Source organism: Pantherophis guttatus, chromosome 3 (assembly GCF_059756535.1).
Source record: "Pantherophis guttatus breed Tessera chromosome 3, ASM5975653v1, whole genome shotgun sequence".
NCBI lineage: Eukaryota > Metazoa > Chordata > Lepidosauria > Squamata > Colubridae > Pantherophis > Pantherophis guttatus.
The window spans coordinates 205,112,567-205,138,956 of record NC_142065.1 but is presented as its reverse complement, the minus strand read 5'-3'; the positions used below and the strand labels follow the sequence as shown (position 1 = coordinate 205,138,956).

Here is a 26,390-nt window from a genome sequence, read left to right as displayed (position 1 = left end):
CTTAATTGACGGGATCCTGTTTTGGATGCCTGAATCCAAACCGACCTCCGGATGGAAAGGCCTCCTTGTCTGTTTGAAGGACAGCTAATGAGAGACCTTGTCAGTGACCCCAAGCTGGCTGTGTGGCTGGAACTTTATTATGTGTTTTTGCAAGTCGACAGACTTGTTCTGCGAGGCTTCCGGACCCCCTGCTGTAAAACAGTAGGAGTATAGTCCTCCCCTGGTTTTGTTCGTTAATTTTATGTGATTTACTTGAAAGGAAGGGATTGACACCTTCAGCGCACGGTGTTAGACCAAGGAGTTCTTCTAATACTCGGTCCTCATCCGGTTTCTCTTAATTTGGGGAAGTGAAATCAAAACTCCGGCATGACTTGGCTTTATGGTTTGAGTAATGTCCCTTGATAACGGTAATCTCAATCTTCTGTCCTCTTAGAATAATGTCCACCGGGGAAAACTGTAGATAGCCTGGAGATCATGAGTATAACCTTGGGTGACCACCAAATTCCTTCCTCTCTACCTTTGTTTTATTTTAGATTATTTAAATTCAAACAAATCCAGAGGAGGCCTCTCCTGCTGTGATACAGCCTCACTGATTGTGTTTGTTGACAAGGACGTTTCTAAGGCTTAACAGAAGGCAGCCCTGGCATTTTTAGAAGCCAAAATGTTGGGTTTTCTCTACTCAGGGCCTTGTTCAGAACTGTGTCCCAAGATTTCTAGAGGAGAGGAAGTAAACACCATGATAAAATGGACTGAAATATGCAGGAGGGTGGACAGGCTATCCAGCCATTGGCCTTCTATATGTGTTTTGTGTCTGGTTAAGTCACTTCTGACCATCACACTCTGAAAACACCAGCATATAATCTGAAAATGTCAAATATTCCCATGGATTCCTCAAAGTTACCCACCTAGACCATGCCTTCAATATAACTTCTACAGAAGGTCTGGTTTCCGGTCACTAAGAAGGTCCTGTTACAGTCACTCAATTGCAACTAACTGCTGAGTTGCAGAATTGGTGCAGTTTAATTATCTGTACCTTGAACGTAAATTAGAATTGTTGATTATTTTACCCGTTAGGTTCTCGGCTCAGTTCCATCTACTTTTTGGTCATCCACCAATTATCACAGGCCCTTGGTAGAATAATGAGAGTCAACCCTGTCCTAAGATATATCGCTTAATTTTATCTATAATGCTGCTGTCTAATTCTAACCACAGAGATAAGTGCTGTGATTACGTAAATCTTATGATTTGATTCAGAAGTTAACCAAATTCAACCATTGGGAAAGTCTTTTTCTGCATCACAGAAATCCCTTGTTTAACATAGTGAGGGAAATTCGAACCTATGTGGCTTTTCGAATACAGTCACAGATGATCTATTTATTCTCATTATCTATATTATTATGTTGACTGTGGTTATTTTAAATGCTTTTTGCTGATAGTTCCCCATCCTTTATCTTGCCAGTGACCCTGTCAATTGGTTGCTCTGCCCTGTGACTCTTTTTGGCTGATTTTTGAAACAGAAAAGAAATGCGTGTTGTCTAACCACCCCAGCTTTTATCAGCTTGTACGAAGGGAATATCAGCAAGGCTGGCAGGAAACACACCGAGCCTCCTTCATCTGGTTATTTAGTCTCTCCTGCTTTACTCCATCTAACTAAGTGAATGGATTTGCAGTGTTGAAAAGCCACCCGGCAGTGGGTCATTGTTCCACATCTGAAACCCTGCTGATTTTGCAAAAGTGAGAGAGAGGCAATGGTCAGCTCTGACCGCTGAGTGTTCAGTCAAGAGAATTCTGGAAGGCAGGTCTTCTGCTGCCTGAAACATCTCCTAGCATCATTGGTCCATGTTCTGTGGGGGGGGCCTGTTGGGCACCTCTGCAGAGGTCTATTCAGCTTTACGCTTTTGGCTTGGAAAAATCTCAGTGTTGCAGAAACACAGATATCTGTGAGGTGCTTGGTGGTTTTCTAGCAGAAGTTACCCAGTTGGTTAATGAAATGTGTGCAAGAAAACCACCAAGCTCAGAGAGCACCAAGGACCCCACAGTTCAACCTGGAGCTTCAAATATTCTCTTCTTTTAGGCAATGTGTGTGTAGTACATTCTGGACATAAGGAACATTGAACATTTCTGCATTTTCTTAGGTACCAACTGCTGACAATGTTGTCAGGCGGTCCGGATTGCCGTGTTGCAGAGAAGAAACCTTTAGTAGACAAAGAAGAGGTAAGTTGTGCTCCCTGAGCCTGGTTGTTTTCTTGCAGATGTTTCATTGCCCAACTAGGTAACATCATCAGTGCTAGAAGGCAGCGGGGTTTGCTTGTCAGCTTAAGAGAGAAATTTGCATAACTGCACCAGAAAGACTGCCAAATCTTCCAGACTCTCAAATCACAGATCCTGTTCAGCAGTGCAGTAGTGACAACATTTATGGGATAATCTTCCCCAGTACTCACTCGGCAGTGATTTTCATGTCTGTCTACTACCATGTAAACTTTTTTTTTTAAAAAAAGTTATTCATATCAAAGTACCCAATTTGGGAGTTGTGAAATAGTATGGACAGAGAGAAAGTGGCTAATTTGGAACTACCTGGGGTTTTTGGCACTTTACCATTTATAAGATGCTGCTGGCTCCCCAAAATGTTGCTATTAAGTGAAAAGTATAGATTAACGGTGAGCGAATGGGTCACCAGAACTGTCTGCAGGACTTCCTGTGATGAAAGAGCTGAAAAGCCATGGAACAACTTCCTGCCATTTTGAGAGACATAAAGTGATGTAAATCCTAAAATGAGTTTAACTAAGCCTCTATTTTGGAGATGGGGTAGGGGTGGAGAATTTTATTTATATATATATATAAACCCCACAGCTGTGGACCTCACCAACTTTGCATCATTGCTCTTACCCCTGCGTTACGAATAAATAGGTTTTACCCCCAAGAATTGCTCCTTGTGATTCAGCACACGATCAATTTCTCCAGGGAGATGCCAGCTGCCATTTACGGTGCTTTAAACACACACAGAGTGGTCATTTATGTAAACCAAATTTAGTGACGGTTTGAGTAAAATCAATTTTATTGTGGGGAGGCATCACACGGGCCACCAATAAGCTGGGACGCCATGATTTCTTCCTCCTGCTAGTCCCAGTCAGGGGGATGAATGTCTCTGAGGATCTGCAAATGATAAGAATCGTAAGGTTTCCACTTATGGGAGGAATGATGGAGTTAATAGCATCTGTAGGCCACGGTGGCGCAATGGTTAGAGTGCAGTACTGCAGGCTACTTTTACTGACTGCTGGCAGGCTGCAATTTGGCAGTTCGAATCTCAGCAGGCTCCAGGTTGACTCAGCCTTCCATCCTTCCCAGGTGGGTAAAATGAGGACCCAGATTGTTGGGGGTGATAGGCTGACTCTGTAAACTGCTTAGAGAGGGTTGTAAAGCACTGTAAAGCGGTATATAAGTCTACGTGTTGTTACTAGGCTCTGGCCTTATTTACCAGTGCAGTCCTGATCTTATTTCTGGATTGGATCCAGGCTGTTTTTATTTAGGGTCACTCAGTGGTCTTTCCAATGACCCCTGTAACTTCTGCCCCATTGGTTTGGCGAGATCCTCTCTAAACATGACAACATTGAAGAAGTTCTATTTCATTTAACTTACATAAAGGGGGCAAAGTTAATAAGAAATCTCCACAGCATTTAATTCAGAAATGAAACCTTTGGCACTTTCAAACTTGTAACCCTCTTGTAACTTCTTTTTTCTAGGCCATCACTCGTCTCCTGCCTGACATCGAAGTTGACATTCACGTAAGTATGGTAGAACAGACTTTTTACCTCAATTAAATATTGCCATAGGCATCTAAGGAGATACAGTCGATTCTCTTTAGGTGGTCCATGGAGACAGCCAATCGCTATAATATAAGCTATAACATGAATGTTTCACAGACGCACTTAGAGAAAAAGGGTTCTTGGGAAAGCAAATTTCTGATGAAAGCTGGCAGATGAACAAGTTGCCAAGTTTGACGTATGTAGTTTCAAATCAGTGGTGGGTTTCAAATTTTTTTTACTACCGGTTCTGTGGGTGTGGCTTGGTAGGCGTGGCATGGCTTGGTGGGTGTGGCAGGGGAAGGATATTGTAAAATCTCCATTCCCTCCCCAATCCAGGGGAAGGTTATTGCAAAATCCCCATTTCCTCCCGATCAGCTGGGACTTGGGACTTGAGAGGCAGAGAATAGATGTGGGCGGGGCCAGTCAGAATTTTTGCTACCGGTTCTCCGAACTACTCAAAATTTCCGCTACTGGTTCTCCAGAACTGGTCAGAACCTGCTGAAACCCACCTCTGTTTCAAATGTTTGTGTTTACTCTGCTGTTTTCCGAAGCCTTCAAATCCTCAGGGATAACTGTCCCACGAAAGAGTGATTGATTTATGTTCCGTGTATATCAGCCAGGGGTCTGATCAGAAAGGAATCTTAATGAAATAATCCATGCTGGAAATGTTTGGGGTTTTTTTTTGCTCAGCATGTAAGCATCTCTGGATTAATTTAAACCAGGGGTGGCTGATTGGGGAATTCTGGGAGTTGAAGTCCACAAGTCTTAAAATGGCCAAGGTTGGAGGCCCCCTGATTTAAACCAAAGGTTGAAGAAGGATTTCTGAATCACTATGAAAGGCTGGCTTTGTAATGTCCTCCACTTCACCAATACCACAAGGACAGAGAAGCTGTTTGCCAGGGTGCTTGCAAAATGCAAGATCTCCCTTTGAGCTAGGTTGGGTGTCAGCAACCTGCGGCTCTGCAGCCGCATGTGGCTCTTTGGGCCCTCTGCTGTGGCTTTCTGTCGGATGATCCCACCACTGGCTGGCCTTCCCCTCCCCTCCCAGTCACTCCTCGCCTGACCTGAGAAGGTAAGGGCAACGGTGGGGGATGGAGAAGCGGCCAGGGTAGAGACAGAGATACAGAGAGAGTGGGAGGGAGGGAGGAAGGGAGGGGGAAGAGAGAGATGTCAAAAGGGCTTTGTGGTTCCCAGTGTTTTTTAATAACCGGTTCACTGCCATAATGACCAGCTGGGTAGGCGTGGCTAGGGGGGGGGTCATGTGACTGGTAGAAATGAGTGATGTCATTGGCCACACCCACCCAGGTTTTGTGGCTCCCAGTGTTTTCTTTTCTGTGGAAAATGGATCCAAATGGCTCTTTGAGTGTTCAAGGTTGCAGACCCCTGAGCTAGGTGGAGGGGATGATCTAATGGCAAAGGATGCTAAAGCTATTCTCAGTTAAGCACTGGTTCTGTTAACCAGGTCCTGGGAAAGGAGGAAGCCCAGAAAATGGGATTCAGAGGTAATCCCACTTCCATCAAGGCTAACGAACACTGGTTTCCTATGGCTGTTAACTATTCAACTTGCTTGGATGTCCCATCCAGATCGCAATAGCAATAAGACTGACATACCACCCCGTAGCGTCAAGGTTCCAAGTAATATACCCATAGCAAACAGAACTCTGAGGCAGATAGACTCCTGAAAGAACAGTTTTATTAGATATATATTGGCTTGGACTGGTGAAAACCAACTCTAAAGGTTCCTGTGGATTTCACCTAATTAAAAGTAAAGTTTCCCCCCCTTTCCCAAACAAATCAGTCACAAGGTACTGTCCGGTTGCTTGGAAACTTCCCTCCTCCTCCTCTCTTCAGCTACCTGTGGGAATGTCCTTGGTTCCCAGGGGAAACTATTTCGTTTTGGCTACAAAATCCCAACTATCTCTATTCCCTCCCCCCAGCCCTCATCACCATTGTGGCACCCCTGAAGCCTCCAAGATGGCCTCAGTCAGGACAGCTTCAGAGTTGACACATAGTGTGTCACAGCCCTCTGTGCACGATTAACAGTGTCAGCATTATTTGAATATTGCCCCCAACCATCTGGGTCTTCATTTTACTGACCTCGGAAGGATGGGAAGCTGAGTCGACCTCCAGCCTTATCAGGATCGCACTCCAGGCTGCGGGCAGAGTTAGCCTGCACTACTGCATTCTAACCACTGTGCCACCAGGGCTCCTAGGTTTTTCCAGGTCCAGACGGTAGGAGAAGCACTCATCAACACATTGTGGTGTGGTGAGGGACCCAGTCCCTCTCTTTCTCCAGAATTGTAGCAATTAGGATAACAAACCATGCCCTTCCTGAGCTCCAAGCAGATTATTATTAGTTTTTCTTTGCGCCCCGAGAGAGAAACATCTGCCGCTAACCTGGGTTCGAACTCTCAACCATCCGAGCGGGAGGCGAGCGTCTTCACCACTAGGCCACCACGCCGATCTGAATTTGCAATAAGAACCTCAAAATGTAGCCCAGCTGCCTGGGTGGACACACAGCTTTCACGGAGCCGACATAGAAACGCCTCTCTCTTAAGGCAGAGGATTGACAGCACAGCTGTTCACTGCTGGATTCCAGGAAGGGGTGACCTCTTTTCTTGGACTGTATCTCCCATGGCCACGTGCAGCAGGAGAGCCTACTCTGCAGCGTTCTGCAAGGCGCCAGATGGCAGGTTGATCTTCAGCCTCCTATCGGATTAGCGCGCGTACCTGGGATATTTTTTATTGCCGAGGCGAGGGTTGCAAGGCCAGGGTTGTCAGCAAAGCGCCTCTTAGCGATAAAACTTGATGTTCATTAGGATGAGACGCCATCTGTTTTCTTGGGGGAAGCCTACTGCAATCACAACAGATTTCACCCAGAGATGACCGTTTGGCCAGCGTGGAGACAGCTGACAGGCGGAGTCGTGTGCCGAAGGGCTTAGAGCAAGGATTGAAGGGCACATCAATGTAGACCATGTATTAAATTTGATCCTAATCCTTGTCCAGTAGTGATAATCTCCCAAAGCCCAAACTTCTATGCAGCCTGAAAGTTTACTGGTCGGTCTCGTAGAGAATAACCTGTCTGTTTGGGGAAGGTAGTTTTTTTTTTATGGGCTGTTGGTATTAAAACCTGGAAGGAGAAGGTTATATCTGCGTCCTTTCCCCAAGGGAGCGTCCTCTATCAGGGACCACAGAAAAGGACTTTCTTAGTCGCCATCCCTCCTATGGGAGTTCAGATGAGCCTTTCCTCTCCTGAGTTTCGTCAGGACAGCTAGATCTTTTCCAGCATGCCTTCCGGGCCTTTGAATTCTCCAGCAGTTTTATGGAAGAGGTCCTTAGAAGTACCTTTTAATAGATATTTCAATTTCAAGTCAAACCAGGGCTGGAAGGAACCTTGGAGGTCTTCTAGTCCAACCCCCACTGGTCAAGCAGGAGACTCTGTACCATTTCAGACAAGTGGCTGTCCAGTCTCTTCTTAAAAACCTCCAGTGATGGAGCACCCACAACTTCTGGAGGCAAGACGTTCCATTGGTTAATTGTCCTCACTGTTAGGAAGCTTCTCCTTAATTCCAGGTTGCTTCTCTCCTTGATTGGTTTCCACCCATTGTTTCTTGTCCTGCCGTCTGGTGCTTTGGAAAATAAGTTGATTCTCCTCTTCTTTGTGGCAGCCCCTCAAATATTGGAATACTGCTATCATGTCACCCCTAGTCCTTCTTTTCTCTAGACTAACCATATCTAGTTCCGGCAGCTGTTCTTTATATGTATTAATCTCCAGGCCTTTAATCATCCTAGTTGCTCTTCTCTGCCTTGGTAGTACAGTGGTCTAAGGCACCCTGTTATTAAGCTGGTTATTAAGAGCAGCTGCCTGCAATTACTGCAGGTTCAAATCTCGCCAAGGCTCAAGGTTGACTCAGCCTTCCATCCTTTCTAAGGTAGGTAAATTGAGGATCCAGTTTGTGGGGGCAATAAGCTGACTTTGTATAAATATACAAAAGTATGAAGGCTATTGCTTAACGCACTGTAAGCCGCCCTGAGTCTCCGGAGAAGGGCGGCATATAAATCAAATTAATAATAATAATAATAATAATAATAGTAATAGTAATAGTAATAGTAATAGTAAAAAGTAATGGGTGGAAGCTTGTTAAAAAGAGAAGCAACCTAGAACTAAGGAGAAATTTTCGGACAGTGAGAACAATTAGCCAGTGGAACGGTTTGCCTCCAGAAGTTTTGGGTGTCCCTTCACTGGAGGCTTTGAAGAAGAGCCTGGACAGCCATTTGTCTGGAATGGCATAGGATCTCCTGCTCAAGCAGAGGGTGGACTAGAAGACCTCCAAGGTCCCTTTCAACCCTGGTATTCTACGTAGTCTTCTATTGGTGTCCTTTCCTGAGGAAATAAACAGTATGAAGTTGTTTAAAGCTTTTATCATTGCATTTGTACAGGAGGTACTTCATTATTTTGCTTAAGCTACTATGTGTTTTTAGCGTAAATTTGATTTACTTTCTTATTTATTTAACACGTTTATATGACTGCCCATCTCGCAAGAAGAGATTCTGGCAGCGTATGACAATCAGTAAAACAATAATTATAAAACCGTCGTTGTAAAAATATTAAATCTTCCATCTTAATATTAAATATTAAAATCCTAATAAAAGCACTGCAAAAATATATATAAAGTGCCCTGCTGTACTTGTAAGACAGGGACTTGTCTGGACAGTGATTATTATCCTTTGCAACCTGCAGGTGCACACAATATTTGCTGGATGGCAGGACCCAGATTCCTGGTGCTAAGCCGCCTTTAAATCTGATTTAAGGATGATGTCGCACAATAGTTTCCTCACTTGGGATTCAGGGCTTAGGCAGGGCAGTCGCTTGGCTATAAAAACCAGTTGCTGCCCAGATCCCAAACAAAAGCTGATATTTATTTTTCTCGTTGGACTCGTTGTGATTAACTTCAAACTGTACTTTCTAAAAATGGTGCTCAATGTGGAAGACACTGCCTATTTGTTGCGTAATGCTGTAAGTATTTTGGGAAGGAAAGGGAATATAGGAAAACCAGAAACAACAACCCCCCCAAAAAATATTATTACTATTGTTTTAGATTTTTAAGTTGGGGGTAAATTTTGGAAGCTTAATTTTTTCTTTGATTGCTGATGACAATATACATTTAATGACCGACAGGAAACATTTATGACAGACTTTTGGCATGAAAGAGAGAAAAATGAATGACGTGGCTTTGATGATTAGAAAAAAAAATGACTATTAGGGAAAAAATGAGCTTCTTTGTAATCATGGAGTAAGAGATAACTTTGTAATCATACAATAGTTGTATTTGCTGCAAAAGAAATTAGAAACTGCTTCTTTTTATTTCCTTTTATCCTTTTTTTCTGCACATTTGTTTTTTTCCCAACCTTTCTCTTTTGTTGTCTCCTGAATTAGTTCATGTAAGTTTTTATGTTCTCTTTAAAACTTTTAATTACATACACACGTACACACACACTAAACAATTGTGACCCGTTGTTCCTATATATTCTCTAATTCTATAGTACTGAAGCAACTCTAGCAAGTTTTTTATTATTATTACATTAATTTTAAAAGTTAAACAATGGACGTTGCTCAACGTCTAGCTCTAACAAGTTTAACAGCCAGAGCTCATGTGGCTAATCGTATGAATTCTGCAAGGAATCAAAATAATGGGCAAATATTTCCATTGTTTTTTAACCCTCTGCATTTCTTCAGGGTGTGATACTGATAACATCCCTGCGCTGATCAAATGTACTGAACCCACTTTTGCTGAACCCCAGTTATTGGCTCACATGCCTTCATTCAGACGTCTTAACAATTTCAGCCTGACGATATGACCAAAAGTGAATATTATGGAACACGTAGTCCCTAACATCTGGCAAAGATTGGGTTGTTGTGTCTCCCCGATGTTTTCTAGATGGTGGGAAAGAGAGAATCGGGTGATTTTCTCTGATAGAAGTTGGCAATCGTATGAAGTCATACAGTAGGCTTGCAGAGAATAGTAGTAGTAAAGGAGACTATTTGTAGGAAATGAGGGATCTGTGGTACTCTCTGAGCTTGGTTATTTTCTTGCAGAATCTCAAACTGGGAGTTGAATTGATTATTATTTCTCCAAGGGGTCCTTGGTGCTCTCTGAGCTTGGTTGTTTTCTTGTAGACATTTGATGACCCAAACTAGGTAACATCTTCAGTGCTAGAAGGTACCTACTCCCTTCTAACACTGATGATATTCCCTAGTTGGGTCATGAAATGTCTGCAAGAAAACAACCAAGCTCAGAGAGCACCCAAGGACCCCTTGGAGAAATAATAATCAACTCAACTCCCAGTTTGATCCTCTCTTTAACGTTGACTCCTCTTTGTTCTGATGGGAACTCCAAATAGCTCATTACTAAGGACTTCTTTTGCCCTTGTAGGTACAAATGGATAATTTGTCACTGAGGACTTGAATGATGCACTGGCAGACGTGGTGAATAGAATCCAGCAGAGCTACTTAAAGTAGCTTTGACTGGTGCTGCCAGGTGTTGGATGTTAAATACTTGGTGGGATTCAGAAGCCTTTTTGTTGAGGTGCAGATGGCTAATGCTGCCTTCTCCCCACAGGAACAAGACATTGAGACTGTCCATGGGTCAGTCCATGTCACCATGTGTGGGACACCCCGGGGGAACAGACCTGCTATTCTAACATACCATGATATTGGGTTGAATCGTAAGTATGACTTGCCCATTCTCATAACCATCTGGCAGTGGAGAACTTCTTCTTTCTGGCTTAGTTACTCTGTTTTGTATCTTGTGATCTAATCAGTGGTGGGTTTCAAAAAATTTTTTTTACTACCGGTTCTGTGGGCGTGGCTTGGTGGGCGTGGCAGGGGAAGGATACTGTAAAATCTCCATTCCCTCCCCAATCCAGGGGAAGGATACTGCAAAATCCCCATTTCTTCCCGATCAGCTGGGACTCGGGAGGCAGAGAATAAATGGGGGGCGGGGCCAGTCAGAATTTTTACTACCGGTTCTCTGAACTACTCAGAATTTCCGCTACCGGTTCTCCAGAACTGGTCGGAACCTGCTGAAGCCCACCTCTGCATTGAGGCCACCAAGTCTGGTTTATGCCATAATTCTTCAATTTCGATTGAATGGGTGAAATCTAAAATTTTTCCCTACCGGTTCTGTGGGCGTGGCTTGGTGGGCATGGCAGGGGAAGGATACTGCAAAATCTCCATTCCCACCACGCTCCAGCGGAAGGATATTGCAAAATCTCCATTCCCTCACCACTCTGGGGCCAGCCAGAGGTGGAATTTGCCGGTTCTCTGAACTACTCAAAATTTCTGCTACTGGTTCTCCAGAACCTGTTAGAACCTGCTGAAACCCACCTCTGGATCTAATGTAGTTTTTCCGAATAAGGTATCCATCCTGTGTGATGGGACTGCAATTCCCAGGATTCTCACCCAGCTTCCAAGCTGCCCTGGGAATTCTGGGAGATGCAGTCCTGACATGCCCGAAGAAGAAATATTTAGAACGGCTGGTGTTAATGCAAGTGTTTAATGCAGCGTTGGCTGAGTTCACATACGATGCGCAACTATTTCTTGTTTCAATTGGCTTTTGAAGAAGCTACAGTGGCATGGCAAAAAAAAAAAAAAAAAAGTCCCAGGGTTTGAAAATCAATACACTCACCACATTATGGCTTGGCACAACACAGTAGGCATACCCATTCAACAAATACTTTTATATGTTTGTGAGCTGCTGGATAATTCATGAAGGGGGAAATTCCTTGGTTAAATCAGAACGATTGGGAATTGGTCATGCTAAATGTGTGGGACTTAAATTTTGGGAATCCTTCATCAAATCTTCGGTATAACAAAGTCCACTTTAGCTGCGGCTACGCAATAGCTGAGGACTTAAGTGTTGTCTTTACATACGAAACTGCATTTTTTTAAATAGCAAAATAGGTCTGTCAAAAAGACCACAGGAAAATGGTTTTGAGATTTTTTTTTCTTTCATCCAGCAACGGTCTCTTCAACTAGAAATGAACATTGTGCAAACTGCAGGCCCAAATGGATGAAAAAGTGATGAATTTATTTATTTAATTATTTAATTAATTAATTAATTAGATTTTTATACCGCCCTTCTCCCACAGGACTCAGGGCAGTGAACAGCCAAGAATAAAAACATCACATACAAAATTTAAAATTTTAAAAAGAATTAAACAAAATTTTGGCCCAAAAGTTTAAAACACCCCAACTAAAATCCATTTACAATTAAAAATATCTAAAGGGGGGGGGGGGTTAAGCCAGCCCAGCTTGATGAAATAAGAAAGTTTTAAGGGCACGGCGAAAAGCACGGAGATCTGGGATCCTACGTATGCTTGACTCTGTATACTCCAAGTCAATGCTTGACTTGGAGTAGCCCACATATTCACAAGCTGAAGAAAAGCTCCTTTTCAGATCTGCGTTGCGACAAAATGCAGAGAAATAAAGCAGGCGTCTGTGCGGCTCGCTCTCCTGAGAAACTGCTTTTCTTAAAACGTCCATCAAGCCAGGGCTGACTTTTTCTAGAATTGCAAACATCTCTATTTTCATAATGTGCGTAGATGGTGACAAGCTGACTTACCATGCCTGGCCGTTTCCCCATGCGATAAAGTTGCTAGGGCTCTGTTGTGCCATTAGTCGCTCTTGAGAAAGTCTTTTCCCAAGTTTTGCCTGTTTAATGACGTTGCAACTTCTCCTTTGCTTCCTTCCAAAGACAAGACGTGCTTCAACCCCCTCTTCAATTACGAGGACATGCAGGAAATTACACAACATTTTGCAGTCTGCCACGTGGATGCCCCCGGACAGCAAGACGGAGCGCCTTCCTTCCCGCCTGGGTTAGTGGCTCCTACTAACTCTGTGGATTTTAATATAGAGGTTTTAGCCCAGTGGTGAAATCCATTTTTTTTACTACTGGTTCTGTGGACGTGGCTTGGTGGGTGTGGTGTGGCTTGGTGGGCGTGGCTTGTGGGTGTGGCAGGGGAAGGATATTGCAAAATCTCCATTCCCACCCCACTCCAAGGGAAGGATATTGCAAAATCTCCATTCCCACCCCATTCTGGGGCCAGCCAGAGGTGGTATTTGCTAGTTCTCCGAACTGCTCAAAATTTCCGCTACTGGTTCTCCAGAACCTGCTGGATTTCACCCTTGTTTTAGCCTCAGTTCCAAAGCGATTCATGTGGGAAAGGGGAGAAATTCTGCTGGCCAGGTTTTTTTCTTGTTGTTTCTGAAGCATATTTTTAATTTCCTAATCCAATTTATTTCTTCTTCGGGAAAATAGATATTGATTTACAAATGGTGCAACTAAGCTTGTAGTATAAGTAGTTCTTGATTTACAACCATTTGTTAGGGGACCATTTTAAATTAAAACAGCAGTAAAAAAATAACTTATAACTAGTTTTCACACTTAGGAGCGTTGCAGCATCCCCATGGTCACATAATTTACATTCAGATGCTTGACAACTGACTCCCATGTATGATTGGGAGTAATTCACTTAATAAATGTGGTGAGAAAAGTCTTAAAATTCACTTTACAAATTTCTCACTTAGCAACATAGATTTTGGGCTCAATTGTCATAAATCGAGGGCTACCTGTAGTGTGTGTGTGTGTGTGTGTGTATGTATGTATGTAGGCATGCCATTGTCAGGGTTCCAGGTAACGCCCCCAACGAAAGAAGACTCCGAGGCTAGAAGTTCCTCAAAGTTCCATTTTATTAGCGATGTCATATTGGCGCATCTGGGAAAACCCGAATCTGAAAGCTTCCAGGTTTTCCCCACCCAAAGGAAAGTCCAAGTCCCTTCCCACTGCATCCACATGTCCATCACATGGTGCAATCAATGCACTGTCCCAACTGGAGATGCCTCCCAGCCACACCACTCCAGGTGCAGGGCAAGATGTCCTTGACTCTCTGAGAAAGGAATGTTATTATGACTATATATTACCCATGGTCCATACAATCCCCCCTCCCAGTTTCCCACCGCACTAAATGTGGCAGGCCTGAAGTTCCAATGCAAAGATGGCTTCCAGGCCTGTGGGATTTGTAGTGTGCCATGATTCCCTCACCCCAGTTATCTTTCCTCAAGGCTAAGCAAACCCTAGTTCTTCAAACTCTCTTTATTGATATGAATTTATACTGCTTGGTTTGTTCTTGATGCCCTCCTTTCTCCAAATCCTCCTTAAGTGAGGAGTCAGGTCTGAGGTGATCAACCCAGAATGAAGTAGAACAACTACTTGCCATGTTTTGGAAAACGAGTTACATCTTTCTAACATTTGTTTTATAGGTACATGTATCCTTCCATGGATCAGCTGTCTGACATGCTTCCTGGAGTTCTAAAACAATTTGGGTGAGTAAAATAGAATACCTCAAGTTTTTCCAATCAAGCTTCAGAGAAACCATTTTCCTATTCAGCATCCCCCAAACAGAAAATGGTCACATATCTGTCTTGTTCTCTCTGGTGGTTATTAGAACTGAAGAGGTTTTAGAATCCATTGTACTTTGGAGCAGAAGGGGTTGAAGGACTCCGCATCTCTCTCATTGGGCTGGTTAATTGGAAAAAGAAAACTTTCACATCTGATGGCCGTAGTAGCAGTAGATGGAATAGAATAGAATAGAATAACAGAGTTGGAAGGGACCTTGGAGGTCTTCTAGTCCAACCCCCTGCTTAGGCAGGAAACTCTACACTACTTCAGACAAATGGTTATCCAACATCTTCTTAAAAACTTCCAGTGTTGGAGCATTCACAACTTCTGGAGGCAAGTTGTTCCACTGATTAATTGTTCTAACTGTCAGGAAATTTCTCCTTAGTTCTAAGTTGCTTCTCTCCTTGATTAGTTCCCACCCATTGCTTCTTGTCCTGCCCTCAGGTGCTTTGGAGAATAGCTTGACTCCCTCTTCTTTGTGGCAACCCCTGAGATATTGGAACATTGCTATCATGTCTCCTCTAGTCCATCTTTTCATTAAACTAGACATACCCAGTTCCTGCAACCGTTCTTCATATGTTTTATGTTTAGATGGGTGGAACGTTCTTTTAAAAGCAGATTGCTCTGCCACCATCCCCAAAATATATTTTATTCTGATACAATTCCACTGGCAGAGAAATAGTTAAATTCACTCCCTCTGAATTGTGTGTGGTTGGTTTCTGAATTAAAAGTGTTGACTGGTTATTAAGCAATATGTTTAATTTAAAATTTCAATATAAGGAAAACTCAGTTTTATTTCACTGTTTGCTGTACTGCTCAGCAGCCTTCTCTCTGCATCTAGTTGAATGGTGCAGAATCTGTTCTTTTATGAAGAAGCCTAAAACTCGCAGAGCTAATCTTTAAACTAGTCGATATGATTAGAGCAAATATTTGTGCACGGGAGCTAAGACTAAACTATTTACCCTGACATATCTAGAGCACAAGGTCAAATCTTAAATCTTCATGCCATCTTTAAGGGCTTGTGCTGTGACAATTTTTGTTTGCTTTTTTGTGGAGGGAATGGAAATAGTTGGGATGGAGATACCTTGTCCAAATGACCTCCATTCTGTTCTCAATGGACATGGAACAATATGCTGAATGCATGTTGAATATGAAATAGAATATCCAGAACTGGAAGGCATTAGAAACCAATACATGACTTCACCTTCCTTTTTTTAATATATATATAAAATTTTGTTTCTAACTTGTTGGGTTTTGTTTTTTTGTTTTTTTAGATTGAAAAGTGTGATCGGAATGGGGACTGGAGCTGGGGCCTACATTTTGACCCGATTTGCTGTAAGTTGGGAATAGGGGTCGTTTGCTTCGCTTCTTAGTTGCACATTTTGTAAAACTATTATAAACTTGAGTACTACACTGTTTCCAGCTTCACATCTTCTGATCTGCTTAAACTTAACTTGATAGCAGACATCCAGTATCAAAGAAACAAAAATCAAAATGTGACGTAACTTCTTCCTCACCAAATAATGGCTGAGATTTGAGCAGCCAAAATACAGAGTGGAGATATTTCACAATATTTCTGTAGGAGATGACCAGGGCTAAGCCTGAGGAAGGGGTCAAATGTGTCATTGGTCTCGAGTCCCTTCACGCCCACGAGAGATCTAAACTCAGCCCACCTTGAATTCCATTGACTCTTTCCTTCCTCCAATTTGCTTTGACTGTTAGTAGTTCAGAGCTACTAAGATACAGATCTTTAGCATACAATAAACCAGCATATTCATCTGAACTGCCTAGACTCCTGATTTTCCTGCACTTGACAATTTCTCATATATTCCCAACCGCAACAGAAGAATCCAATTTGTCATCATTCAGGTGACAATACTGCTCTGACATGCATGATTCCTGAAGCAGACCTTCTGCACATGGCATGGTTTTTCCCCTGGAAGACAGTAAAATTAATTTTAATTTAAATAAAATGGTCACTGGGTGTGAGTTGGGCAGCCATATCTATTTAGTAAATAAATGTCTACTTCCAACAGATCTTCAGAATGATGATATGGGAAGGGTTGTTTTTCTTTTCCCAAATGATGGGAAAAGTCCTCAAACCCCCCCCCCCAATTTTTACCTCAGACCCCCCCATCATATCTGGTTGTTTGCTCATAATTGCCTCTTCAATCTGCAGCTTAACTACCCTGATATGGTGGAAGGACTCGTTCTTATCAACGTCAATCCATGCGCCGAAGGGTGGATGGACTGGGCCGCAACCAAGGTAAAGACGTCATTTGTGTAAACTTACCTTAAAACAGATCAAGATGTGCTTAAAACCGCAGGGATTACAGATATAAACTTTGGATTTATTTGGGACTTAGAAGCTAAGCTATTGTTGTTTTTTAATGTTTCTTCATTCTTTGAAGCTATAGAGTGAGGGAACTCATAAAATATAAGAGTTCAGTGTATCCTTTCAGGACTATATACATTTAATGGCAGAAGAAAACACACTTCTTGACTTACGACCACAGTTGAGCCCAAAATTACTGTTGTTAAGTGAGACATTAGTTAAGTGAGCTTTGCCCCATTTTACGACTTTTCTTGACACCGTTGTTAAGTGAATCACTGCAGTGGATAAGTTAAGTTGGATAAAAAAAGATGGCCTCCAAGGGCTGACATTAATAACCTGGTTGTTAAGTGAATCTGGTTTCCCTACTGACTTCGTTTGTCAGAAGGTCGCAAAAGGGGATCACATGACCCTGGAAACCCAGCAACGGTCATAAATATGAACCAATTGCCAAGCATCTGAATTTTGATCCTGGAGATGCTGCATACATCGTTAACTATGAAAAAAACGGTCATAAGTGACATTTTTCAGTACCATTGTAACTAAACGGTCACTAAACGGAACTGTTGTAAGTCAAGGGCTACCTGTATATAATTGAATGTCAGTGCGTTAACATGACTGAGTTAATGGTACATGATCCCTGGAGTATTTGAATTATCCTAAAATGTACTTCTTCGTTTGTTTGTTTTTAAATGTCTAGATTTCTGGATGGGCTCATGCTTTACCAGACATGGTCATTTCACATCTTTTTGGCAAGGTAAGCCTCCTTCTTAAATAATCATATTAAAATGTACAGCTCAACCTTCATCTTACTCGGGATTCGAAGGATTGATTGTAGCCAAGGGATGCCATCTGTACCAGCGGTCACCAACTGGTAGTCCGTGGACCACTGGTGGTCTGCAAGAAAATTTTGGTGGTCCGCAGAAAAATTATTTGCATTTTTTATTTTGCACTAAATCAGGGGTCCTCAAACTACAGCCCCTGGGACAGATACGTGCAATGAACGCTTGTGTTGCTGCAGAGAGTCTCCCCCTCTGGGGTCTTCCTGTGTGGGTTGGAGGGGGGCAGAAATTCTGACTTGGGGTCTGCTTCAGCCTCCTGGTGTGGGGCTTTGGGCAAAGGCTAGAAGGAAGTGCCACTGGTGGCAAAGAGCTGGAGGGCCTTGTTCCAGTGGGACTGCATCATGGCCTGGAACTGACTGACCATCTCAGCCCGCTGAGCCTCCAGGCGCTGGTACCTGGCCTTGCACTCCCACAGGTCTTCCCTCTGCGTGGAAAGCCTATGCTCGTAGTCCTCAGTGAGGTGCTTCTGCTGAGCCTCCTTCTCGGCCAGATCTAATTTGAACTGAGCTGTTTTGCCAACTCTTTCTCGTGGTGGCTGCTTAGCTCCAACAACTGCTTCCTGTTGGGGCCCTAAAGAGCCCGGGCAGGCAGGCGAGGAGTGGCTGGGAGGGGAGGGGCGAGTACAGGCCGGCGAGGCACCCCTCAACGCAAGTGACATTGAGTTGGCCACGCCCACCCAGTCACATGCCCATCTAGCCACACCCACCCAGCTGGTCATTAGGCAGATATTAGTTGTCCGTGGGATTTAAAATTATGAATTTAGTGGTCCCTGAGGTCTGAAAGGTTGGTGACCCCTGATCTATACAATTGAACAACTATTTTACATTTTCCTGTTATTTTTTTTTTTAATCCTGCTTGATTAGGCCCAATCTCTTTAAAAGTTAGGATAGTTACGTGTTGGGATTGTTCTCATGTTTTGAACATTTGTATATTCACAAACGGGCCATCCTAAAGTTACAATTACTGATAGTATAACAGAATAACGGAGTTGGAAGGGTCCTTGGAGACCACCTAGTCCAACCCCCTGCTGAAGCAGGAACCCCATACCATTTCAGACAAATGGTAGATACGATAAATGATAAAAGAGAATATTTGCAGCTCAAATATTCTGTGGGGTCCTGGATGCTCTCTGAACTTAGTTGTTTGCTTCCAGCATTTCATTACCCAACTAGCTAACATCATCAGTGCTAGAAGGGAGCAGAGTTTGCTCTTTGTTTGCCATGCCAGTATTGGTGGGAGTGTGCATTGTAGTTCCTCAATTAGGCTCTTGTTGCAAGTTCATCTCTAACCTTGTACACATGCTTACGTGACCTTGTAATATGACATAGTTCACACTTTCCATTCATGAACAAATCGGCAAGCGCTCTTATTTAAGCTTGCAAAAACATCCTGCTAAGTCATTGTTGCTCTTTCCAGATGTTCTCCCTCTTCCTGGTCTTAACTGATATTTGATGAGAATGTTTCTTAAAATCTAGGATGAGATTCACAGCAGCCACGACTTGATCCATACTTACCGCCAGCACATCATCAATGACATGAACCAAAACAATCTCCATCTGTTTGTCAACTCTTACAACAGGTAATACGCCACTGAACTTTTCAGAACACATAGGAAAATATTCGTTGCTGCTATTCAGGGGGAGAATCAGTAACAGGATCTGAGATTGTTTTGGAGATCTTGCTACCCAGCTCTGATGAGAAGCTTAACTTCTAAGCTTGGGATTCCCGCTGACATTTAAATTTGTCAATGAAAACTCCTTGAAGGAAGGATTCCAGAGAGAGGGACAAAGAGAGAGCATATTCAGACTTAAGAACGATACATCTGATGATATTTGTTCTCTTCTGTTGAGTGGTCTGGGCATTGTGTTTTTAATCTTTTGGAACAACACTGAATTTAGGTAGTACTTGACCTACAACCACAACTGAGCACCAAAGTTTTTGTTGCTAACTGAGACATCTGTTAAGTGAGTTTTGCCACATTTTATGAACTTTCTTGCCACAGTTGTTAAATGAATCAGTTGTTAAGTTAGTAACATGTTTGTTAAGTGAATCTGGTTTCTCCGTTGAGTTTGCTTGTCGGAAGGTCACAATGACCCCGGGACATGGCAACCGTCATAAATACGAAACAGTTGCCAACTATGTGAATTTTTATCATGTGACCACGGGGATGCTGCAACAGTCACAAGTATGAAAAACAGCCATAAGTCCCTTTTTTCAATGCCATTGTAATTTCAAATGGCACTAAACTAACTGATCCTGGGTAGAGGCAGATATTTCTCTCTCTGGGCACACTGAAAATATATCTCTGCTGAACAAAACTCTGCATTGGTGACAGGAAGAGCATCCGGCCATTAAACACTCTGCTAGCTCCTTTCAGTTGCCCAGACTCCACCCCCGCAAGGGATTATGGGGTCGTTAAATAAAGATAATGACTAAAATGAAGTGCTGTAAGTCAAGAACTACCTGTACTCAGAATTTAATTGAAAGCAGGAACGCCAGATTAGCAGTCCCTCTCGACTTGTTTAGTTGGGAGTACACATTAGTCACAATTCTCATATTGATAGCTTCTTCCTACCTTTTATGGGGAAATGGGCTTTAAAAGTTGCATAACTTCTCACAATTGTTTCCTGTTTGTTTTGCAGCCGAAGAGATCTAGACATTGAGCGTCCAGTTCCAGGAGTAAACGTGGTTACTCTACAGTAAGTGTTTGTCACAACCAGCCTTTTAATGTTGGGTTCAAAAAAAGGGGACATAGCATTTTCTTGGCCTTCTTTCTGGAAATGGTAAAAATCCTGGTGATAACAACACATTGCAAAACGCACAAAGGGGATTCTGGCTCACTAAAACATGGTTTAACAACCCTAGCTAATGTAGGCTTGATCAGAAGCTGATGGTTGATCTTCCCAGCTGATAAGGCCAATGATAAGAACATGTACTAGCAATAGCATTTAGACTTATATACCGCTTTACAGTGCTTTACAGCCCTCTCTAAGCGGTTTACAGAGTCAGCATCTTGCCCCCAACAATCTGGGTCCTCCGTTTACCCACCTCAGAAGGATGGAAGGCGGAGTCAACCTTGAGCCTGGTGAGATTCAAACTGCCAAATTGTGGGCAGCCTGCAGTCAGCAGAAGTAGCTTGCAGTACCGCATTCTAACCACTGTGCCACCGTGGCTCATAGTGGAGTCTACAATGTGGAAAGATTGCCTGATTCCTTATTGGGGTCAGCCTGCAGTCTGCATTGTGGCCTTACTGAAGCTTTGATGAAGATTATAACCCTCAGTCTCAGTTTCTACTTTGGAGCGTACAAATTTAAGAAATGAATAGTGGTCTACCTTATCACAAGGTGCTCTTGCGCCAGTCACTGTCTCTCAGCCCTAGGAAGGAAGGTTGGTTTGCAATGGCAAATCATTCCTGAAAAACTTTGCCCAGAAAACTGCAGGGACTGGTCCAAGCAATCACCAGGAATTAACACTGACTCTAATCATCATCATCTTCATCCCTTGCGAGGTGGAGTCTGGGCAACTGAATGGAGCTAGCAGAGTGTTTTAATGGCCGGATGCCCTTCCTGTCGCCAATGCGGAGTTTTGTTCAGCAGATATATTCTCAGTGTGCCCAGGGAGAAAAATCTCTGCCTCTACCTAGGATCGAACTTACAGCCTCCTGATTGTGAGGCGAGAGCTCCACCTCTAGGCCACTGTAAGGCACCCGAAAAAACAAAAACAATAAATGGTAGAAGCCAAGAATGAGTGATAGCAGAAGAAAACTCATTCTTAAATAGAAATGAGAGCAAGGGAGCTCAACCACGCGGTCCCTGAGACTAAATTAGTTTTCCAACCATACATCCAATTTTGCTATGGTGCAAATGAAAAGATTCAGCCTGTCATGGCAGCAACAAAGGAGGAAGGCAATAAGAACTGTTCCAATGATCCAAGCATTCATTTTATATTGTTATTTATTTATATCATTTGAGCGAAAAAGTGCAGGCGTTGAAGCCAGCACAATCATCGCTTTTGCAATCCCCTTTTATGTATTTGGGGGATAGAAAAAAAAAATCGAGCATTACTCATATTATCCTAAACAAACTTTGATCCTACTTATGATGACCATAATAATTTGGCTGTATTTAGGTTTTTACGAAATTACGAAAGGGTTCCTTTTTCTCAACAAGGCAACACCTTGAGTTTGATTTGGCCGAACAACAATATCGATCTTTCTCTGATACGGTTTAAAGAAGTGCAAAGCCACTGACCCTTACTTCAATGGTTTGCTTTCAGGTGCCCTTCACTGTTGGTGGTTGGTGACAGCTCTCCTGCGGTTGACGCTGTGGTAAGTACATAATAGCAAAGGCAGGAAATTACATTCATATGTATGTACGTACCATTTCCCCCCGAAAATAAGACCCTGTTTTTCAGGGATGTCTTATTATTTTGGGGCGCGTGGAGCAAGACGGGGCTCCTCTTGCCGTCTTACCTGATTTCCAGCTCTGTCTCCCTAACCAGAGGAAATGGCGGGAACCGGCTGTGCATGAGTTTAAATATTTTCAGGGAGGGCTTATTTTCGGGGGGGGGCTTATTTTAGCACATGCGCTCAGGAGCCTGAGTGGTGTAGGAGGCTAATGCCTCCTACTAAGGCAGCATTTAACATCCAGCTGCCTGCAATTACTGCGAGTTCAATTCTCACCAGGCTCAAGGTCGACTCAGCCTTCCATCCTTTCTAAGGTGGGTAAAATGAGGACCTGGTTTGTGGGAGCAATAAGCTGACTTTGTATAAAATATACAAAAGTATGACGGCTATTGCTTAATGCATTGTAAGCCGCCCTGAGTCTCCGGAGAAGGGCGGCATATAAAAATAAATAAATTTTAAAAAGCCCGATTGGGCTTATTATCAGGGGATGTCTTATTTTAGGGGAAACAGGTTACCTACATACATACATACCTGTGTTTCCCCGAAAATAAGAACCTGTCTTCTTATTATTTTTTTTGCCACCAAAAAAGGCGCCAGGTCTTATTTTCAGGGGGAGATGTCATCCATCCTTTTCGCTGTCAGAGGCCTTCAGGAACTTCTTCTGCAGCCGGCAAGGCTTTCCTGAAGGTCTCTGCAGTCAATAACAAAGCTCCGGATTTTTCCTGAGCTCTGTTATCAGCTGCAGAGGCCTTCAGGAAAGCCTTTCCATCTGCAGAAGAAATGGGCCGGCAAGGCAAGTGTCGGGATGTGCGAGGCTTGCCTGCAACTGTCCGAAGGTAACTAGTAGAGCAACTCCACCCTCCCATCCCCACCCTAGCTTAATTTTTACCTGTGCACCCTGGGGTGGGTGGAGTCTTAATTAGGGCTTATTTTGGGGATATGGCTTAATATCAGGCGTACATGTAAAAACCAAGCTAGGACTTATTTTTGGTAGGTTGTATTTTCGGGGAAATAGTACATACATACATACATACATACCTCCGGTTTTCTTCTGAGCAGGCAACCTCATTCAGTATTTCTCTTTAAGGATCACGACCTGTTTATTTTAACTTCTGCCCTCCAGGATTTGAAATAATGTCCCTAACAGTCCATTGAAGTTACTTGAAAATTGGAGGGGAAATTAAGTTTGGGAAATGGGAGTTTATCTAGGACTGATAGCCCAAGCCTAATATTGCATCAGTTCCTAAGGCTTACATATAAATTATGAAATAGAGCTCTCCTGGATTCAAGATAGTTCGGTCCTGTGAGTTTATTGCCATTGCATCTTTCTAAGTTTCTGAGATAAGCTGGTACCTTGGAAATAATCCCAACCATTGTATGCCTGACCCGTTTGGGTCAAATCAGATAAGATTGAAGAGTAATGATTTAGTTGAAGTTACTCATTAAGCTTCATAGTTAAGTGAGGGAGTGAACAGGTTTGTCTGTTCCTGGACTAAGTTTGAGCTGTGAGAAGTGAGAACTTCTTACAACACTGTTGGGGATATTGTGATGAAGTAGCCAAAGCATGGGAAGCGGTGGTGAAATTCAAAAATTTTTACTACCGGTTCTGAGAGTGTGGCTTGGTGGGCGTGGCTTACTGGGCATGGCAGAGGAAGGATACTGCAAAATCCCCATTCCCTCCCCATTCCTGCGGGAAGGATATTGCAAAATCTCCATTCCCACTCCACTCCAGGGGAAGGATACTGCAAAATTCCCACCCTACTCCTGGGGGAAGGATATTGCAAAATCCCCATTCCCACCCCACTCTGGGGCCAGCCAGAGGTGGCATTCTCCATACTACTCAAAATTTCCGCTACCGGTTCTCCAGAACCTGTCAGAACCTGCTGGATTTCATCCCTGATTGGAAGGGATATGCAAGAAACAGATCTCAGAGACAAGCTATGTGTGAAGTATTTATGTCGTTTCAAATGGAGGACTCAAAAAAAATAAATAAATAGATCCAGTTCATTACCAGAATCACTAAACACTTAAATCACAGCCTTCTCTTCTTGCATCACATTTTCAGTGAAAAATTACTTACTAGGCAATTTAGTTCTTACAGGAATTAAAAGCAGTACCTATAATCAACAACGAGAGTTTCTCCCGCAATCTAAATAATAGCGTAGGTGTGGAAGCTGGTCATTTGGATATCAATTCCAGCCGTCTGTTCAAGCAGGAATCAAAATGAAAGCATCCTGACAGCTGTTGGGAGACAAGGAGAGGGATTAAATTCCTTCCGTAGTTGACCGTCTTGAAACCTGAGGTAGATAGATAACTTGTGGTCTTCAGGCTACATGGAATTCAAGGCATAATTTCAGGTCCTGTTTTTGAATATCAGCAAAGGGGGAATGAATGGGTGCTGCTGCCAACTTTGAACTTTTGCATCCCCAAGATAGATTTGTGAAAAACAGGAAAACAGGTTTTCCCTTCCTGCCTGTTAAGGAGCAGTGAGGGCATCAGAAAAAAATAATGGAATGTCAAGCGATGCTTTTTAGCACCCAGAATTTCACTAGCGACTTCCTGAAATCCTCCACAGGTAGTTCCTGACTTACGACCATAATAGAGATCGGAAAATTCATTGTTAAGTGGTGCGGTCATTAAGTGAGACCCCACAGGATCGCTCATTGCTACCTCTTTCTGGCTTCCCCATTGATTTTGCTTGTTTGGAAGCTGGCTGAGGCGGCCACAAATGGTTACCACGTGACCTCAGGCCATTGCAACTGTGGTAAATATGTGTTAGTTGCCAAGCACCCAAAATCATAATTGTCACTGTGGGGGCAACTGCAGTAGTCATCGATGTGAGGACTGGTTGTAAGTCACTTTTTCCAACACCGTTGTAACATCAAAAGACCCCAAAAGAATGGCTGTAAGTTGGAGTCTACTTGTAATGGAATCCCTTCATGAGGTGAAGATAAGTATGGGACTTCTCCTTAAAGCAAGTAGGCCTGGACGCTCTAAAAACTGCATAAAATGGGCTTTTCTTGAAAATGTGATGTGAAAGCTCAGCTTTTCTCTCCTTCTGTCTCTTCCCTTTCCTCACAGGTGGACTGCAATGCGAAGCTTGACCCAACAAAGACCACACTTTTAAAGGTAACCACCTCTGGCCCAAAGCAGAGCTCTTGGGATTGATGTAGAGTAGAGGTCTTCAAACTTGGCAGCTTTAAGACTTGTGGACTTCAACTCCAGAATTCTGGGAGTTGAAGTCCACAAGTCTTAAGGCTGCCAAATTTGGGGACCCCTGATATAGAGAGTTCTGATTTTTGTGAAAAGGACTATTTATTTGTTTGTTTGTTTGTTTGTTTATTTATTTATTTATTTATTTATTTATTTATTTATTTATTTAATTGTTTATTTAATTGTTTAATTTGTCGAACATCTACTAGATAACAGGTATTAGTATAAACAGACATGAACTTAGGAATGAGTACAAGTAAATGGGGACAGTAGGACTGGGATGGTAGGCACGATGGTGCGCTTATGCACGCCCCCCCTTACGGACCTCTTAGGAATGGGGTGAGGTCTACGGTAGACAATTTAAGGTTAAAGTTATGGGGGTTCGGGGAAGTAACCACAGAGTCAGGTAGTGCATTCCAGGTTCTGTTACTGAAGTCGTATTTCCTGCAATCGAGTTTGGATCAGTTTACCTTGAGTTTGTATTTATTGTTTGCCCGTGTATTATTGCAGTTGAAGCTGAAGTAGTCATTGACAGGTAGGACGTTGTAGCGGACAATTTTGTGTACTACACTTAGGTCAGACCGTAGGCGGCGTAGTTCTAGGTTTTCCAATCCCAAAATTTCAAGCCTGGTTGCATAAGGTATTCTGTTGTGAACAGAGGAGTGGAGTACTAGAGACTAGAGGAAGGGTGTCCAACCTTGGCCACTTCAAGACCTGTGGATGTCAACTCTCAGAATTCATGGCTGGCTGGAGAATTCTGGGAGTTGAAGTGGCCAAGGTTGGACACCCCTGGACTACAGAGTGTTTTGATACAGGTGTTAGTAGTTAAAGCAGTGCAACTGGCTGAGAGATACACTACACTAAGCAAATAGTAGTGAAATCGAAGAGAGAGGTAGGAAGCTGAAGGCTTAGAAGTGTGGAAGTCACTCTTCCTTCTTGACTGATAAAAATCACCGGCCTATATTTTTGCACAAGCATTAGGGCTCTTAAATGTAATTAGGGGTCAGTAGATAATACTACTATGTTTAGAAATTCATCCCATAATAGATTTTAATCCTGCTCGGAGGGACGTGTGCAGCCTCACGTGGTAAACCTGCATCATTTCATTGACCCAGGTCAAGCTTAATACAGTAAACACTTAAGAAGCTTCTAGGGTTGAGAAGTTTCTTCAGGCATTATGAGCGCTGCCAGATTTTTCTGGAACTCAAAGCCTTTGTTCACATCCCTCGTTCTATATTTAGTCTTTGAGGGGTGTGTGTCATTTCATACTGGTGATGAAGGGGTGCCGTTTGGAGCAGAATTATAATTTTTTCCTATATTCCTGATCTGGCAAGG

The 26,390-nt window shown here is 43.0% G+C and overlaps 1 protein-coding gene across 1 annotated transcript in view; it reads left to right on the top strand.

Annotated features, from left to right (window-relative positions):
* The window catches only part of NDRG1 (N-myc downstream regulated 1), a 51,925-nt gene that overhangs the window by 20,437 nt on the left and 5,098 nt on the right, over positions 1–26,390 (top strand). The window contains exons 2-13 of the mRNA XM_034434822.3: positions 2,136–2,214; positions 3,741–3,782; positions 10,424–10,529; positions 12,560–12,680; positions 14,125–14,187; positions 15,538–15,598; positions 16,443–16,529; positions 17,296–17,352; positions 18,913–19,016; positions 20,080–20,136; positions 21,713–21,764; positions 24,924–24,971. Of these exons, the coding sequence (XP_034290713.1) occupies positions 2,152–2,214; positions 3,741–3,782; positions 10,424–10,529; positions 12,560–12,680; positions 14,125–14,187; positions 15,538–15,598; positions 16,443–16,529; positions 17,296–17,352; positions 18,913–19,016; positions 20,080–20,136; positions 21,713–21,764; positions 24,924–24,971 (861 nt within the window). The 5' untranslated portion in view covers positions 2,136–2,151. The remainder of the gene's footprint in view (positions 1–2,135; positions 2,215–3,740; positions 3,783–10,423; positions 10,530–12,559; positions 12,681–14,124; positions 14,188–15,537; positions 15,599–16,442; positions 16,530–17,295; positions 17,353–18,912; positions 19,017–20,079; positions 20,137–21,712; positions 21,765–24,923; positions 24,972–26,390) is intronic.